This window comes from Kwoniella dejecticola, chromosome 5 (assembly GCF_000512565.2).
Source record: "Kwoniella dejecticola CBS 10117 chromosome 5, complete sequence".
Taxonomy (NCBI): domain Eukaryota; kingdom Fungi; phylum Basidiomycota; class Tremellomycetes; order Tremellales; family Cryptococcaceae; genus Kwoniella; species Kwoniella dejecticola.
Window position 1 is genome coordinate 1,868,818 of NC_089305.1, and position 17,496 is coordinate 1,886,313.

General features: G+C 48.1%; 5 protein-coding genes across 5 annotated transcripts; 4 read left to right on the top strand and 1 right to left on the bottom strand.

Moving 5' to 3' along the window:
* Positions 1-17: 17 nt before the first annotated feature.
* I303_104797 (uncharacterized protein) lies at positions 18-2,618 on the top strand (the record flags this gene model as incomplete). Its single annotated transcript, XM_018407531.1, has 4 exons — positions 18-77; positions 172-1,661; positions 1,752-2,457; positions 2,574-2,618. 4 exons carry the CDS (start codon positions 18-20, stop codon positions 2,616-2,618), a joined length of 2,301 nt encoding a protein of 766 aa, XP_018262742.1.
* A 1,404-nt stretch (positions 2,619-4,022) lies between these two features.
* I303_104798 (uncharacterized protein) lies at positions 4,023-6,774 on the top strand (the record flags this gene model as incomplete). Its single annotated transcript, XM_065969039.1, has 8 exons — positions 4,023-4,396; positions 4,554-4,612; positions 4,751-4,880; positions 4,990-5,526; positions 5,647-6,034; positions 6,125-6,252; positions 6,331-6,506; positions 6,659-6,774. The coding sequence occupies 8 exons, from the start codon at positions 4,023-4,025 to the stop codon at positions 6,772-6,774; spliced, it is 1,908 nt and encodes a 635-aa protein (XP_065825111.1).
* Positions 6,775-7,871: 1,097 nt separating this feature from the next.
* On the top strand, positions 7,872-10,041 carry I303_104799 (uncharacterized protein; the record flags this gene model as incomplete). Its single annotated transcript, XM_018407529.1, has 10 exons — positions 7,872-7,972; positions 8,081-8,289; positions 8,374-8,423; positions 8,487-8,560; positions 8,673-8,745; positions 8,899-9,038; positions 9,153-9,251; positions 9,339-9,432; positions 9,510-9,614; positions 9,724-10,041. The coding sequence occupies 10 exons, from the start codon at positions 7,872-7,874 to the stop codon at positions 10,039-10,041; spliced, it is 1,263 nt and encodes a 420-aa protein (XP_018262740.1).
* Positions 10,042-10,593: 552 nt separating this feature from the next.
* Positions 10,594-13,737, bottom strand: I303_104800 (uncharacterized protein; the record flags this gene model as incomplete). The annotated part of the gene is made up of 5 exons (XM_018407528.1): positions 10,594-10,838; positions 10,926-11,105; positions 11,177-11,855; positions 11,911-12,336; positions 12,403-13,737. 5 exons carry the CDS (start codon positions 13,735-13,737, stop codon positions 10,594-10,596), a joined length of 2,865 nt encoding a protein of 954 aa, XP_018262739.1.
* A 1,719-nt stretch (positions 13,738-15,456) lies between these two features.
* On the top strand, positions 15,457-16,912 carry I303_104801 (uncharacterized protein; the record flags this gene model as incomplete). The annotated part of the gene is made up of 3 exons (XM_018407527.1): positions 15,457-15,624; positions 15,708-16,089; positions 16,191-16,912. The coding sequence occupies 3 exons, from the start codon at positions 15,457-15,459 to the stop codon at positions 16,910-16,912; spliced, it is 1,272 nt and encodes a 423-aa protein (XP_018262738.1).
* Between the last annotated feature and the right edge of the window lie 584 nt (positions 16,913-17,496).

Below are 17,496 nucleotides of genomic sequence, written 5' to 3' on the forward strand. Positions count from 1 at the left end.
GGCACAGCGCAAAGGAGATGTACGGTCAACTTCGTGTAGCTCGTTCAAGAGCTGTCCGCTCGTTGCCCCAACGACGGGTGAGTCGTCCTTTCTACCCTTTCCTATCCTGTCCTATTACATCGCAATTCCGGGCTATACCGACTGACCATAATTGTATCACATCACTCCTAGTGTCTCGCTACACCCCCTTCCACTCCTCCTGGCGGCACCACTCTCCCTCCCAATCCACCTACGACACTGAACAGCGTCCCCACTCGTCCCGTTACGGTGCCTCCTACAACTCCTACTCCCGGATCATCCACCCTCGCTGCACCCGTTAAACCCTTACCTCCCCCTTCGTCCGTCCCTCCGCCTAGAAAACCCCGAAAGTTCTTCAGGCGATTCATCATCTACACCACTCTCGGGGCAGTCACCTTCTACGGTCTCTCAGGATTCGTCTCGACAAAGTCAGAGGGGTACCGGGATTTCTTCGTCGGCACTTTCCCAGGTGCTGAAGCTATCGCTGATTTCGCCGACGACCACGGATGGGAATCCTTCGGCTTCGGCTCAATCACTAAGAAAGCTGTTCAATCTTATAAATCTGCCACGGGCACTGAACCGACTACTACTACTCAAAAGATAGAAAAGAAGGCTGCCGAAGCTAAGAAAGACGTTATCGGTGCTGCTGAGAAAGTCAAAGCAAAGGGTGTGGAAGCGAAAGATGCTATCACTGGAAAAGAGACTACGACGCAGAAGATCCAACATACTGCCTCCGACCTGAAAGATAGGGCTATAGCCGCTACGCACAAGGCAGAGGACAGGATCAAGCACCTGGCTCATGATGCCAAGGAGAAAGTAGATGAAGTCACCAAGGACGTCCCTTTCAACTTCTCCGACGGTGTGGAAGGTATTGTTCGAGAAGCTGAAAAGGCCCTCGGATCAGCCGAGTCATCCTCCAAGAAAGCACTCCGTTCCGCCGAGAACACCTTGTCCAACGCGGAAAGGAAAGTCGAAGATGCCGCTCACGATGCAAAGGAAGCTATCAAGCCTCACGCTACCGCATACGAGAAGGCAGTCTCGCCATACCAACAACGCACTCGAGAACTCAACCCTACGGGTGTACAGCCTCAACAACCCACATTCGAGGGTAAGAGGGTATACGATGGACCTCCTCTTCCACTAGGCCACGAACCTCCGCCCGGATACTATATCCCTCCGCCGGCTAAACCCGTCAAGGCGGTCGTAGAGGAAAAAGTGGAGAAGATCAAACAGACTTTACCGTTATTAGTACCTAAAGTGAAAGAGTTTGCTTCAGAGGAACCGATCATCTCGCAACTTGCCTCTACGATTGATTCTTTGACTTCTTCCCTCTCGAACGCTTCGTCGACTGGCCTCCCCTCGACGGACGCGACTGGTATCCTGAGCAAGGCGCAAGATGATTTGACGGCGCTCAATAAGAGGTTACATGATGTGAAGGCCGCCGAGAAGGAGAGATTGGAGAAGACGGTGGGAGAGAAGACGGCGGAATTTGAGAGTCTGTTGAAAGGCAAAGAAGCGGATTGGACCAAGTCTGAGCAAGGATTGAAGGAGTCTTGGGCGAAAGAACGAGAGACTTTGGTGGAGAAATGGAGAGGAGAGTTGGAGGGCGAGTTGGAATCGCAACGACAAGGTATCGAGCAGAGGTGAGTTGAGTTGAATAGCTTATTTTTGTCCCACATTTGCATAAGCGAGCCAGAAGGAGAACATGCTGATGGTATGAATGTATGTTTTAGACTTCGTGACGAGGTTGTCTCGCAAGGTATTGAGCTACAGAGAAGATGGTTGAGATCTATCAAAACCCAAGTCGAGACTGAACGTGGTGGTCGACTAGCCAAGCTCGACAATTTGACCACCTCCTTGAAACAATTGGAAAGAGTCACCATCGACAACTCAGCCCAGCTGGACGATAACGTCAGATTACACAAAATCTGGTCCGCCCTCCGAGCCGTCCAATCGAAAGTCGAAGCTGGCGACGTTAACTTCGAGGAAGAATTGAAAGCTCTCAAATCCCTGTCTGCCACAGAGGGGGAAGAGGAGCAGAAAGGTGTAATTGGAATCACTTTGGAACAATTAGAGAAAACCGGAATCCCTGCTACAGGAGTGAAATCCTTCGGGTCGTTGAGTTCGTGGTTTAGCGGTAATGGCGGAGTATCCAATAAGATACATTCGTCTTCGCTTGTCCCGCAACCTGAAGAAGCTTCGGTCTTGTCGCATTTGGCTTCTGCGGGATTATCGAAATTGCTTTTCAGACCGTCAGCGGGTAAAGTAGAAGGACATAATGTGGGCGCGGTATTGGCTAGAGCGGAATGGTGTCTTGCCGAGAAGGATTTGGATGGTGCGGCAAGAGAGGTGAATTCGTTGAAAGGATGGCCGGGCAAATTGGCGGGCGATTGGTTGAGAGAGGCTAGAAGGAAACTGGAGGTGCAACAGGCTTTAGAGGTGAGTCAGACTTTCTTTTGACTTGACATGTGAAGTGACATTCATCTGCCGTCGATGGCGGAAGCAAAAGCAAAAGAACAATAGCAGTTGCTGATTATGAGATCATGGTTCAATAGATCGTCGCTACGGAAGCTACTTTGAGTTCATTGTTGCTTGCATAAAAATGTGAACAGTTCTCTTGCATGGCTGTCGATGAAGTGGGGTCAGACGAAGGATTGAGGATGAAGATGAGGAGTATGGAGGTATGAATGAGGAAAATGGAATAGCATATAGAAGTTGGATGCATACATGCAAATCATCTCATTGGCGGTGCATTGATTGATCTATTACCCGGGCGCTTGTCGACTCATAGCTCATTGGACACAACACACTGATCGACACGAAGCGATCAGTCTAATCTGACTTATCAATTTCGTCTTCATCGGACCAAATACAAAGGCGTGAGGGTGAGGCGTGTTCATCTTCAATCTGCAATATCATGCTTACAAGCACACGTCCATTGGATGAGGTTGAGGATGAGGTTGAGGATGAAAACGATCAACAAGATCAGAGCTCAGAGATCAGAGATCAGCCAATAAGACCGGATAACCTAAGCCACATGAAAAGATGAAAAGCTAATCAAAGCCTTGGCGCTTAGCCAAACCTCTACAAGTAAGTAACTTACTCGTAAAACTCGTGGGAAATTAGTACTAAAGATCGGAGGAGATGGGGTCAAGTTAACCTTATTTCTTTTCTTCAGGTACAGCACTAGTGCACTAGTACACTAGTACTAGTACTAACCCGTGCGGACCTACGGACTTATCCAATCCAATCCCATCCACCCACCCACCCACGGCGGAAGGATTACATCGTTCTCAATCTCTAGTTTCGATGCTTGAGTGCAGTCCCGCGCAGACGAACCATCTTCAGCGGCTATAGCGATACATACATGTATACATACCTCTCGCTTTCAACAGCTATTAAGCTCTTAAGCTATTAAGCTATTAAGCTATAAAGCTATACAGAGAGAGATCTGAGTAAGATTCGATTTAATATGATTCGATCTGATCATAATTGAACCTCCCCACTTCAGGGTCGGGAGGATTATTCATGGATCCCTTTACGGTAACTGACCGTAACGTCATCAAATATCATCCATCCAATCCATATACTGTATATTCGGCAAAACATGACAGCATGCGGAGTATCTTTCAGTCTTTCAGTCTATCTTGCTTTCTGTCTCGCTTTCAATCGTGTTGCATAATTCAACGATCATCAAGTCGTATATCCCACTTACAGTCTCTCCCACGAATCATCTCTTGACCTTGACCAGGAGCAGAATACTCTGATTCCCACCCATCCTCTTGGTCGTCCTCGTTCAGTCGAACGCCAATTAAACACCGGACATAAGACTCGTTGGTGACTGTTACTGTTACTGTAAAAACCCCAAGACAATCTGATTATACTCCTACACTCCTATAACACAAGATAAAGATAATCAATCCCATTTGGAAGACAACATTCGACATTCGACATTTAACTTTCGGCCCGACCCTCATCATCTCTCCGCTTCATCCGAATTGACAATGACCGAAGAAGCCTCGACCTCTACAACGACAGAAACAGGGACAAGGGATATCGGAAGCAAAGAACAGATACGCAAGAGATCAACAAGGTCAGGCGAGACGAGCAAACCCGACTCCCAATCGCGCTCTCGTTCGACCAGCATGATAAAGCAAGGGAGGAGCAAGCGATCGAATTCGGTTTCAAAGTCAAAGTCAAAATCAAAGTCGAAGTCGAACAGTGCAGAAGTCGAAGAGAAGAACTCGGCTTTGATAAATAACCAAAGCCATAAACCGGGAGACGATGGTCCGGCTGAATATCAGGACATCGAGGAACCTACGTTTGAGATTGTCGTTCTTGGAAGTGGGGGTGGACCGCTTGAGACTGATTGTTCGGGGTGAGTTGTCATTTCGCCCATAACGACGAGAGAATCGTTTGACTTCCTTGGACTTGCGCGAGAAAGGAGTCCGGGTCTCAGTGAGAATGTGCGAAACTGGATGGACATGGATTTGAATTCTGATATGATATCATATGACATCCTATGTCGCCGATAGATACCTCGTCAAGGCTGCTCGGAGTTCCTGGGAGGACGGTGTACTAGCTCTAGAAGGAGGTAAGTCATGACTTTACACGCGGATCCCCTCATTGACACTGCTCCTCCCACACATCCCTCTCGTGAATCCAAGCCCGCTCCGAATTCCGTCTCGTCTACTTCCAAACTCAGCTAAATTGTCTCTTCACCATCCGGCAGGATCCGGTCTAGGTGCTCTAGCTTCGATACTCTCCAACACACCACCATCAACGTTATTTCCAGGCCTCACGTTCCCACCGGCATATAACACCCCTGTACTCCAGGCTGCTCACGTGTTCTCCTTTCTTGCGTGAGTCCTTTACGGTCCAAGTGCGGCTGTACCCCACCACCCACTCGCCTTATCCTTATGACCCGCACTGATACTAATTTCCAATGCAACCCCTGTGTCTCGTTTTCAGCTGCTACCTCATCACGCACGCACATCTCGACCACGTAGGATCCCTAATCATGTTATCCGGCTCAGTACCGCCAAAACACTCTGAACATACTCAACCACCCACGACTGCTCTTCCGACTCCTTCCACGGCATCTACCTCTGCCGCAGCAGGTCATGCGGACCCAGAGAAGAAGAAAGTACCTCATCCTAGACCGCATGTATACGGGACACGCAAGACACTCGAACAGCTCAGTCAGGCGTATCAAGGTGGATTATGGCCTGAGCTGGGAAGCTGGGTACCTGATCGTGAAGGAGACGCGGCTCATGAAAGTCTGCAAAGCTCGACTAGTCATCAGAACAATAATGAATCTGGAGCTAGGTCCGGAGCAGGGTCCGGTGAAGGACGGACGAAAAGACGAAAGCTAGATAAAAGCGAACAGAGTCCAAGCCATAGAAACCGGCTTAGTATGGGGTTGGAAGAGGGTAAACTTGTGAATGGACCTCATGGCGCAGTCGAAGGGACCGAGGAGAATTATAATTCCTGTCTACTGTTCAGTCCGTGAGTCACCTAAAATCTTCCTTCAGTTCTCCTACTATCGTCCAGCTTGGATTGATGAGGATTGCCACGCCAGCAACCGCAGTAAACTAACCAGTGAATCCAAATATGACCTTGTTGTAGTCTGAGTACAGAACGCGTACATCGACCTCTACATCCCACACTTCCCATCTCATTACTCACATATCCTGTAGCGCACGGATGCACCTCGAAACACACTTACGAGTCATCGGCAATGTTCATACGGTACGACCCGACAGCCGTTACTCGTACTCCACCTTCATCTTCGCGATCACTTGCGAATGGTTCTGGCTTCACAACCCGCTCAGGATCAAGCACACCTAAGAAGGGCAGAGAATTCTTGTTCTTCGGTGATGTGGAATCGTCATATAGGAAACAAGGAGAGGAGCATGTTGACATAGAAAGGGGGAAGGAGGCCGAAGAGATGAATGGGCAAGTCTGGAAAGAAGCTGCGAAGAGTTGGAATGAGGGTAGATTATGTGGTATCTTTGTGAGTCCGGACTGCTTTCACCTCTATAAAGCTGTGGGTGGTTTAAGCATACAAATACGTGATGCTGACAGAACATGCGACACGTTTCAGATTGAATGCTCTTACGATTCTTCCAGACCTGCTCATTTGATGTTCGGTCATCTGAGTCCGCCGGGAGTCTACCACGAGTTGAGCTCTCTTGCGAATCTTGTGAAGTTGAACAAGGGTGAAAATGGAACGTGAGTAAGAGCTAGAGCAAGGGCAAGAGCAAGATTGAGATGAATTTCAAATCAGCTGACCGGATGACCTCGAGGTAGTCGCCAACGCCCGCTGGCAGGGTTGAAAGTATTTATAATCCATATCAAGGATGCACTTGTTCCCCATCCGACGGGGAAAACAGCTAGGCAAATAATCATGGCTGAGCTGAAAGAGCTGGAGGAGCAAGGTCAGCTGGGAGTGCAATTTATTGAGACTAAACGAGCAGATAGGATTGGTGGGTCTTTTTCCGTTTCTCACTTTCTTGACTATGAAGCTTAAGGTGGTAAGCTAATGAAGTATGCCTTTTCCTAGCTCTGTAACATATGACAGATTTCTTATCTCATCGTCCTTACGCCTGACCCATGAAAGCAGGATGAATTGCAACAGGAATAATGGAAAACGAAATCAACATGGAGGGAATGCTCAATAGGATACCGGGCATCGGACGACAGGTTTCAGATATCGTGGCCCCAAGCGGTTTCACCAGCTTATCGACTCAATGAGGTGTCTCGCCAGTACTGTTAGAGCTCGTGATTTCGGGAAAATGGAAATACACCCGAGCAAAGGTAACAAACCATGCTTCTGATCTCTGGGACAATTCAATACACGATCATAGTCATAGTCAATGTTGTACGATGGAAACTTACCTTGGACACACAACGTTATCCAAAGATGGATGACTGCCGTGTAAGAGGTGCAGACAGATGAACATGAACAGCTGATGATGTCCCGGCCCGACTCACGGACGCACGGATAAATGACTGATTTTAGTCTGATTCAGTCGATCAGGAACTGATTTTCAGGGCATGGTCTAGTCACCCTTTGTATTTTTACCGCAATTAGTCATTTCGAATCTGTCCTGTCCTGTCCTGTCGAAGTATATTTTGTTTACTGCTTTCGTGTGATGCTGATGATATCTTATAGCCTTTAGACTTCAGCGTCCCCTGACACTCATGTTCTCCTGCAACTTGGGGGTTTGGCCGAAGCGATCCATCCGTTCACATGCCTTCTGGACTTGAACTCAAAACCTAATGACGTTGACGGCTTCGGAATCTATTTTTTGTCTTCGTGCATCTCTTTGTTTGTTGTCCGTCAACTTTATACATATTACAATTATGGATATTACAATCACGATTTCCCAGTTTCCAATCAGATAGATAGTCCATCACGATCATTCATTATCCTTCGATGCTATAGTTCGACCCATCGACTGGCTCGCATTGCACATTGTCATTCATCGGATCTCCTTTGCCGGGCGAACGCACGACAATACGACAACTCGACGACTCGACAACGGCCATCTTCGAAGAGGGAACGACAATACCAAAAATCACACTTCCTGTATCCTCGCCTGTCCCAGCTTATCCGCTTCTATCCTGGTCTAAATACATACTAGCTCATCCTTTTGCCCAGGCCGCAGTAATCTATCTTGATCTCCTCTGGGGCCATCGTGCGGTGGACTTCCGATTTGGACTTTGAGCTCGGACCGGGGCCTCATGATTGATCGAGACCAGAATCAAGTCGAACGAGGTACACGCAGAAATCAAAGGTCGCCTCACGCTACATCTACATTTATATCAAGCAGAAGATCAGGAACAACATGGTTCATCGAGTGGGGTTCACCGATGAACAACTGAATGAACTGGCTAAATTAGGGATAAGCGAACATCTGGGTTTATACATTGCTCCAGCTTTACTAGGGTGAGTGAATCATCTCCATTCCCATTTCCATTTCCATCTCCATCTCCATCTTCATCTTCATCGCTTGTCGTGACACTGACAACTTGTATCTATGTGTACGACCTGCAGCTTCGCCTTCGACTCCATGTTATTAGGCTGTATAATCCAACAACTGATATGGAACTTGATCTGGTGTCCTTTCGACCGGAGATTCAACCAATTTATCCTATTCACGAGCGTCGTTCTGGCAATTGCGAATACGATGTACAACGACGCGTACTTGTTCCATTGTTTCGCTAGTGGGTTTGGGAATTGGTACAGGCTCGTGCAATTAGATTGTAAGTCTTTCGTCTTTACCCTCTGCCGTCTGTGAGCACGATACGAAGGACGTCGTGAGGAGGGAGCTGATCGAGCCACCGCAGGGATAAGATGGTACCCCATTTTAGATAGTATAACCGTTACTGTGGTACAGGTGAGCCATCACGCCAACAGATCTACCAAAAATCCAACGGCTGAGAAACACCATTTGATCCAGATATTTTACCTTGAAAGAGCGTATAGATTACACAACAGAGCGAAATGGGTTCCCCTGGTAGTTCTTCCTTTTATGTAAGTGATTACCTCCATCTCCTGGTTCCACGATCCTCGGCGTGCCTTTGAGGCTTTGCATACTGTACACTGGTCCGGAAATCGGACATTGCTGACAGCTGAACCTTTTCAGTCTGGCTGCTCTAAGCGGAGCTATAGGCTCGACTATTACTTCGTCGAAGATACCCGACGCATACGACCTAAGAGTGAGTATCCCGTGTCCCTTGTTTTACTATTTTCTCTTAGGTCCCAGCAGGACCACAAGACCGTTGCTCAATGATTCGGTCCACTCGCACTCATTGCCCTGGTCGGTTTCGTAATCACCCTCAGTCGACGCTGACAATTGTATGTCCGGATAGATCACATACCCTTCATTCTACACTTGGCTCGGAGCATCCTTAGTCGCCGATATCTTGATTACCTCAATTATACTATGGGACCTCGTCAGATCGAAGACTGGCTGGTCAGAGACGGATCTAATGATCAACAAGCTGATAACGTGAGTCGTCCAGGTCTTCCTTTTAATGTCACGCTCAAATGTGTAAACTCGCGTCGCAACTGAAATAGCAGTAAAGGCTGATAGCCCATTATGTTGACTTTCTGGCCTATGTAGAATATCGGTCGAAACTCAATTACCCTCCTTGATAATCGCTTTGGCATTCATGATCTGTTACGCTATCAAGCCTGGATCAGCTATGAACTTGTTTTTCGAGTGAGTCGGAAATCAAACCAGCCACTCAAATCTCAATCTTGGTGTCCTCCTAGATACGCAGCTGATTCAATACCCTACACGATCTAGACTATTCCACCCGAAAGTGCATATTGTCGGACTGTTGACAGTCTTGAACTCGCGCAATAGGCTGAGAAAGGAGTTAAATGGACCTTCAGTCAAGGTTAGCTCATAAATCCATCTCGTCCATGGGATCACGAATATATTCGCGGTGAAACTGACACACCGGTCGCTGGATAGGAGAACAATTTCATACCTAAACCGCCGGGAGTGCATATCAGAAATAGCGATGATGCTCACACCAATAACGCTTTTGAAGGTAGTTTCCAACCGACAATCATACTTGTAAGTTTCTCACCTCTCTCATCTGAGATTCTACCTCAAGGTGATGCGTGGACAATTTGACCGGAGCGATAAATCATGACTCATCTATATCACTATTACTCTGAAATAGGAGGACGGCATAGTCGTTCCCGAATTAGGAAGTAGCGTTATCGTCGAGCCAATGATCGATATCACCCTTTTATCGTCCTCTGCACCGAAAGACATCGATCGAGAAGACGACAAAGATAACAACACCAATATGATGTACACGCACAACCATCCAGCGGAAGTAACGAGTCTCAGCCGTATCCCGATAAGTGTCGATGCGGGCGGGACGACCACTCTGCTCATGAATAAAAAGGGGGATGCGAGTGATCAGGGGATATCAATCGAGCTTGACGATTTGTGCAAGCGTATACTGCAGCGCAAGGATGATCATGGCTCGTAGCGTATAGGGTTCTCGGGTCTCGTTTGCAGACTCCACAAGGTAGCGTGGTAGTTCCGAAAGGCCAAATTGGACAGGCCACTTATATGTATCTTTAGAGCATGATCCGTGTTTCTATCATAATTGCATCGGAATGCATCATTCTTCGATTCATTGAGCCTCCATCATTCGTTTCTCTACGACGGTACACCTGCGAATGTCCTGTTCGGTTCATTCCTTTGCATTTCGTTATATTGTCATGATAGGGATCATTTGGTCCGGTAAAAATTAGAAAACTTCGTTGTGGACGAGAAGAGGTATATCTGATTATAAGTGATGCTTGGTATGTGCGAATCCTGAATGACTTGGTAGATTGAAAGATATCATGAAGATGGGCAGGCAGCGAGTATGGGAGGAGGTAAATTTCCTGGTCTGCTGTGAATGGGAGAAAGAGGGGCGTTGAGTGTATGCCGATGATGCGAGTATGTTTGAGACGACCAAAAAAAAAAAAGAATAATGGCCATCCGTTTATCTTGATATATCGAAGCCGAATCGTTGTTGTGGTGATGGTCGTGGTCATCGCCATCCCCAAAACCCTTCCCAGAATTCAGGTACTTCAGCCCCTCGCAGATTCGACCATTTCTTCCTTGCTAGCCATCTCCAATATCGGATGATCGTGAGCATCACGCAAGCGACTAGGAAAATCCCCACTACGATTCCAGCGAAATAACCTAATGGTGAAGGGGTACCGTCCGTATGTGCATGTCCGTCCATATCGGCATCTCCATTATGAGGGACATTGGCGTTCATCGAGAATAGCCCTGTAATTAAAACCCAAAAATGAGATTCGGTACACACCTTGCAGAAGGAAGGGGGACTGTCTCCGCATCAATGGGGCGCAGACTCACCTAAGATAAGTTGCATCGGTAAGATGGAGATGGTCACGGTGGACAGAGCCAAGATAGCTTTATCGGTACCTCCTTTCGCAAAGGAGAAGGACACGTTCAAGTGAGATAGATAGGCTGGCTGACAATGCGATAAGATGTATTCGTAGTGATATAGAGAAGTCTGGAGCAGCAGAATGTGATCTATTGAGATCGTACAACGAGAGTCAGCGATGACGGCATATACAGTATCTCAGGATGAGGAACGGACTCACCCTCTACATCCCCGATATACGCTTCCATCGTAGTCCCATCTTCCCTCGCTCGCTTCCTCAACCGTCCAATGACAGCTCCTTTGGCACCCAGTAGCCTCGTCAAGCCAGTGACTAGCCTCCTCATATCGGTGATCCTTTTCAACATCGTTGATCGATCAAATACAGCTTCATCGACATGCTCGTGTTTACGCCTGACAGCCGAAGAGGTGGGCAAGAAGAACAGGCGGAAATATACCAATGCAAGAGGGGTGCTGATATGTAAGGAGGGTATCCGTAACTTCTGTTTCAGGGTTTTACGGACATTGTATCTCGAGGCATGTCTAGGATCGTCAGGTTGATTCCACATTTGGGGCAATAAGCTTGGTTTCTCCCTTGCCCTCGAATGAGCACTCTTCTCGTTGAGATCTAAGTCGTTCCGCGCGGAATCGCTTTCTTGTACAGGAATAGGTTCACTTTCTAGCACAGCTGTGGTCTTCTTCGGGTCAGTGGTAGGATCGATGGTGAGCGAATCTATGTCGTCTACTTCTCCATCCACATATCGGATGAGCGGGAAGAAAGCATCCACGATAGAATCGATTATACCGTGTGCTATCCAGTCGGAATTGTGATCGGGATTGGGGAAGTTTAGAGCACGCTCGATGACTCTTCGAGTGTGTTTTGATATATCCTCGAAGTGAAACTGCTTTGCCCATCAGCAGGATATCGACCGGGCGAACAGGGAACTTATAACTCACGCTTACGATGCCATCTGAGAAAACAACCAGATAGACGTTGACGGCACCCACCCCTACACCTTCTAAACCTTCCTTGCCCGGATTGTCTTCGACAATTTCGACCTTTTCTCCTTGTTTCGCAGCGTTCTTTCCTGTTGCTCGACCCATTCCCCATCCACGTCTCCTACCTTCCTTCTTTTCGTTGTCCCGATTGTCTGGTTCCTGCATCTCGTAAATTTCCGGCGCCGTATCCGCACTTCGCAGGGTAGGGGGTTTCGCAAGGGTGAGACCAGAGGAGCTGGCTGATCCTGGAGTATACTTGAAATAGCTTTCGTCTAACGCTCGGACCACCAGAAAATAGTATCCTAATTTATCGAAATGGTCTAGCTTTTCTCGAGGATCCTGCTGAAGAACATCTTCCAGTGTGAGCGGATGTAGCCCGAGCAGCTATAAAATGACAATCTTGTTAGTTTGTAGCTGTGAAGGCACAATGACAATGCCAGGTCTGCTCACCTCGCCCAGATCTCGTAAATCTTCCCAACCTGGACAAGATACGTCCAACCACCAAGTCTCCTCTGCTTTCCCTTTTTTCGTAAAATCAAATCCTTCTTTGGCAACCGTTGGAGTACCCAAGCCCGTTGGTGGTTGATATTCGGCTTTGAGAGACGTCAAACTTCCCGTTGAGTCGGGTCTAGCCAGACCTAGCAAGTCAGAGACTGATTTCGGTCTGATAGGATCCGCGTTGCCCATGTCTCCCCTGAGTACATGTAAGCGAGACTGAGTTCGGGACGCTAGTGGACGTGGAACAGTGAAAGTTGCAGGGCCTTTAGCTGTACGTGAACGACCAGGGGCAGAACCGCTTTTCCGGAGCGGGACATTAGGTGTTGGTATTGGTGTAGGTAAGGGCGTAGATTCCGTAGGCAAATAGCCATTCGCCAGTCTGAGTGAATTTATGTGTTCTATAATCACGGGTAATGAGGGTGTGACTACGACTCGTTCCGGCGGATATGATTTATGACTTTGACCGAAGGACGAAGGGCTACCACCGCCTTCCACTAATGTCGATTGTTCCTTTTCCGAGGACGCTACAGAGCTCACAACCCCGATGTCCGCGTCTTGTAATCGAGGTGGTAGTAATAGTGTGAATTCTCTTCTTTTCGGTATATGTTGCCGCTTAGGCGGATGTGGACTACCTGAAGTCTGTCGACTTAAAGCAGTCTCCACTCTGCTCAGCTTGGATCCCCTTCGCTTCCTCCTTTTTCGCGTCTTGATTGAGACCGATGAGCGTCCATGCGACTCCGTATCGGAAGAATCGCTGCTGCTCGAGTTTGACGAATGACTGCCTCTCCTGACACCCAACGCCTCTCCGAACCGCCCTATCACGTCTCTGACCCTTTCTAAATTCTCGGACCACGTTGAACTTGCGCTCGACGTGCTACTCCCGCCAACAGAAAGCGCATCCTCATCCAGCAAGACCTGGTCAGGTATAGTCGGATCTCGGACTGCTCCTCGGTACAAGTCCCCCTCTAAGGTGTAATACCCTAATCGGGACGGTCCAGCTACAGGCGGAATGGAAGTAGGCTGCTGGTCTACCGGTGGACGGTTCCGCTTTCTGCGAAACTTGAGGGGTGTCAACAGTTCCGCAAATTGAGGTTGAATTGGGCCGACGGGGGACGTGATCGTATCTCGAGCGATGATAGGAGAGAGTCTGGGACTCGGTCTTGATCTAGCTTCTATGTTAGGAGACGTGTCATGCTGTTGCTGTCCAGCTTGAGGGGGGTGGGGTTTGGGTTTTGGAACAGGGACTTCCCCTAGAGAGAATTTAGGCCGAGGAGATGAACTTGACATGCTGGAGAGTCTCTAGGGAGGGAGTCATGGGTAGACACGAAAAGATGAGTCGCCTTTTGGGCCGCCAGATACCACGGATTTGTCCATTCGGCTGGGGGCAAAATGCAGTCGGTGGGGAAGGGAGGCAAGAAAGGCGTGATTCACGTCGGATAAAGGAGTGATATTTGCGATGTTCCCACGATCTTCAACACGCAGTCTCAGAAACGGTCCTGTGATTGGCGATGTATGCACCGGCGGATGATCTAGCTGGTCTTGAAGGGGTGAGTGTCGCTGATGTTTGATGATGTTAACGATAGAGAGTGAAAGAAATAGGCAAGAAAGAAGTGAAAAACGCAGGGTGCTATGAATAGACCCAATTAATTCTAGCTTAGATCTGTTTACGACCATCATTTACGTAACGCTTGTTCACTTCCGTGTCTATGTTACGCACGTGCCCTCCAAATCCCTTCACAAGCTGGGCTCTTCACAAGACGGTATGCACACCGAAGGAAGCTGACATGTCTAACTTCTCCCGATATGATACGTTGACCGCCGATAGCGGATTGTGAAAACTCCAGTCCAGCTTCTCAATTGCGACGGCGATTCCATCAATGCTAACTTCCAGCATGTTCGCTTCGCCGGCGGACCCGGTCCAGCAGCCTGTGCGGGGCCGGGAATGTCACCTGTAAATCGGGCCTGGCTCTCCAAAGTAGAGCCATCTCGTCTACTGACGCGACCTTACAGATGAACTACGCCCAATTCGTCTATCATCCGCCTATCACTTACGCATCCGAGTCCGGGATCTGATGACTTGCAGTTGGTTTTCCGATGATGGTGCCCGCGGAAAACACCTGGACAGAGTCGACGGCTATTCCAGTCAAATTGAACGGACTGCATAAGCGGTCGCCCAGCAGATTAAAGCCGCTATGACGGGCTGCTTATCAAATTGGTGTCAGAAAGCACCCGAATATGCCGTTGGGATACCTCGTTAACCTCAATATGCAGGATCAGCATGAGCTCCGCTTCGTTCTTGTATACAGGCCTCCCAAGTTCCTCAAAAAGGTATGACGAGGCTGACCGGTATGTGCTTCACGAATGATTCGTTCAACTTCGCGCTGGGATATACTGTACCAACGACCCAAGGCCATCAAGTCATTCGAGCTGGAAACACCCATTTGATGGGGGCCTGAGATGGCGGCCATCTAGGGCAGGGTAGTTTATGACTCCTTGTAGCTCTGAAGCTCTTGCCATGGGGCATGAATGTCACTCGTATTACATATCATCCTATCATGCAGACTGGTCTATTCCGTGCCCATGCATCGCATCGGTCTTATCTACGCACAAATACAGTAGCTTTTTCTCGGCTTCATATCACTTGCGCGTGGTGTGCTTGTGCGTTTAAGCTTGATTGCTGACGTACGGGGCTGCCGTGCCTGAGTATTTGCACCTGTCATCCGATCGGCTTGGTTGACACTCCGATCTACACGAGTAACTTGCTCTAAAAATAAATACGGACAACCTGACACACAGATCCATGCCGAGCCAACTTGTCACTCCCAATACGACGATTAAACGTCAGAACCGTCCCGGCTTGATAGGTGCCGAACTGATGTGAATCTCATATATATAGTCGTCAGGCGTCCACAATACCCATAGGAAGCTTATCAGCAAGCAACTCATCACTCTCAAACACGCTGATATTCAGCTCGGCTCAATCAATCGCCTTATCGATATCACACAATGTCATTATCCACTGCAGCCAAGAAGACCGTTCTCATCTCAGGTGGAAGTATAGCTGGACCAGCTACTGCCTTCTGGCTGAATCGATATGGCTTCAAGACTACAATTGTGGAAAGATGGCCTGAGCTTCGGCCTGGTGGACAGAGTGTAGATGTTCAGCATTACGGGGTGAGTCCATTTTTATGATTTCGCCCAGCATTGTATCCCAGCGTCAAATGGTGATGTGCTGATCGCTTCATTTGTGTCGTCAGATGGAAGCCATCATAAAGATGGGTTTGGGTCAAGCACTAAAAGACCGATTTACGGGCGAAACGGGAACGACGTTCACCGACAAGAACAACAAAGTCTATATGAACCTTCCCGTTGGCCAAGGACCGACAAACGAGACTGAGATCCTCAGAGGTGATTTCGCCGATATGTTATACCAAGAAACCAAGAACGACACAGAATGGGTATTTGGGGATTATGTAACCAGTGTGAACGAACAAGAAGCTGCTGGGAAGGTCGAGGTTGGATTTAACAGTGGGAAGAAGGATACCTACGATTATTTGATCATTGCCGAAGGAGCCAGGAGTTGGGGGAGAAAAGCAGCTTCTTTAGATCAAGGTGTAGAATATAGACCTATTGGATGTTGTGAGTCTATATCGAAGCTTCCGCTGATTCACTTCAAGTGTCCTCATACTTCCATCGTCTACCTGGTCAAATAACAACATCTGATGAGATGATGGTTGTAGATATCGCATACTTCAGTATTCCCTTCGAAGAATCCACTCCATTCAAAGACCAATGGCACGTCGTCGCCCTCCCTCGCAAACGATGCATCTACTACCGACCAGACTTCAAAGCCAACACCCAGCGAGCAGGAGTGATGTTCATCAGCAACGAATCAAAGGGGTACGAGAAACTCTCTCAGCAAGAACAAAAAGCCAAGATCGCCGAATTGTATGCCGACGGAGGGGAAAACGCCGATAGGATGATCAAATACCTCGATCAGAGCGATGATCTGTATTTCGAATACTTGGGTCAAGTGCACGCCCCAAAATGGAGTAGTTCTAGTGGAAGGGTACACTTAGTGGGAGATGCAGCATGGTGTGGAACTCCCATGATCGGGATGGGATGCTCGTTGTCGGTTGCTGGAGCTTATATACTATCTGGAGAAATGGCGAAACACATGGATGATCCCAAAGCCGCCGCACGAGGATATGAGGAGAACTGGAGACCGACAGTCACGGAAGCTCAGAAGATCGCTCCTGGTATACCGCATATCATGTTTCAGGAGACCGAATGGGGAAATAAGGTGTTCTTGAATATCATGTCGGCAGTAGGTTTCGTCGTTGGATCAAGATTTGTTCAAGCGATCGGACCGATCATAACGAAAATCTGGAATCGACTTTTCCCTTCGCAAGAGCAGAAAACATTACCGGACTATGAGCAGTACCTGGTAGAGCGTAAGTAGACAATACGAATCTCGGGCGCATATCGGTAAAAAATGAAAAATGAAGAGGTAGCTTTAGGGCATCGAGCTTTTGAAGCAGCATCATGTAGCCTTCAGACTTCTCAAATATACCGATATTCCTTGTAAATTTAGCTTTGCATCTTTCACTGTAGAACATATCCGTACCATGTCATATGCTTATCGTACACATCACTTAGTCGGACTACTTGGACTGTGTTAGCTGAGCGTTCAAAATCCAACAGAGGTCAACCTGTGGGAGAGAGAACAAACAATCTCCCACTCCTAACTAGCGTACTACTACCCATACTCGCTGTATCGCCCGCAAAGCGAGCGTGCGCTTCATATACACAGTACGATGTGCATATGGGTACCGGGTATTACTACCAGTAAAATAGTGAGGCTTAGGTAGAACGATTGTCGTGGGCATGTTGAAGAGGGTGAATGTCGTGATCAGAATGGAAAATTCACAGTATTATTACTTGACTGGTTCTGATAAAATGCCTCGTCCCCAGTACACCTACCTCCTTCATCATCAGACTACGAATCCCTCCACCCGATTCACACAGATCACATTAAGAGCTAAT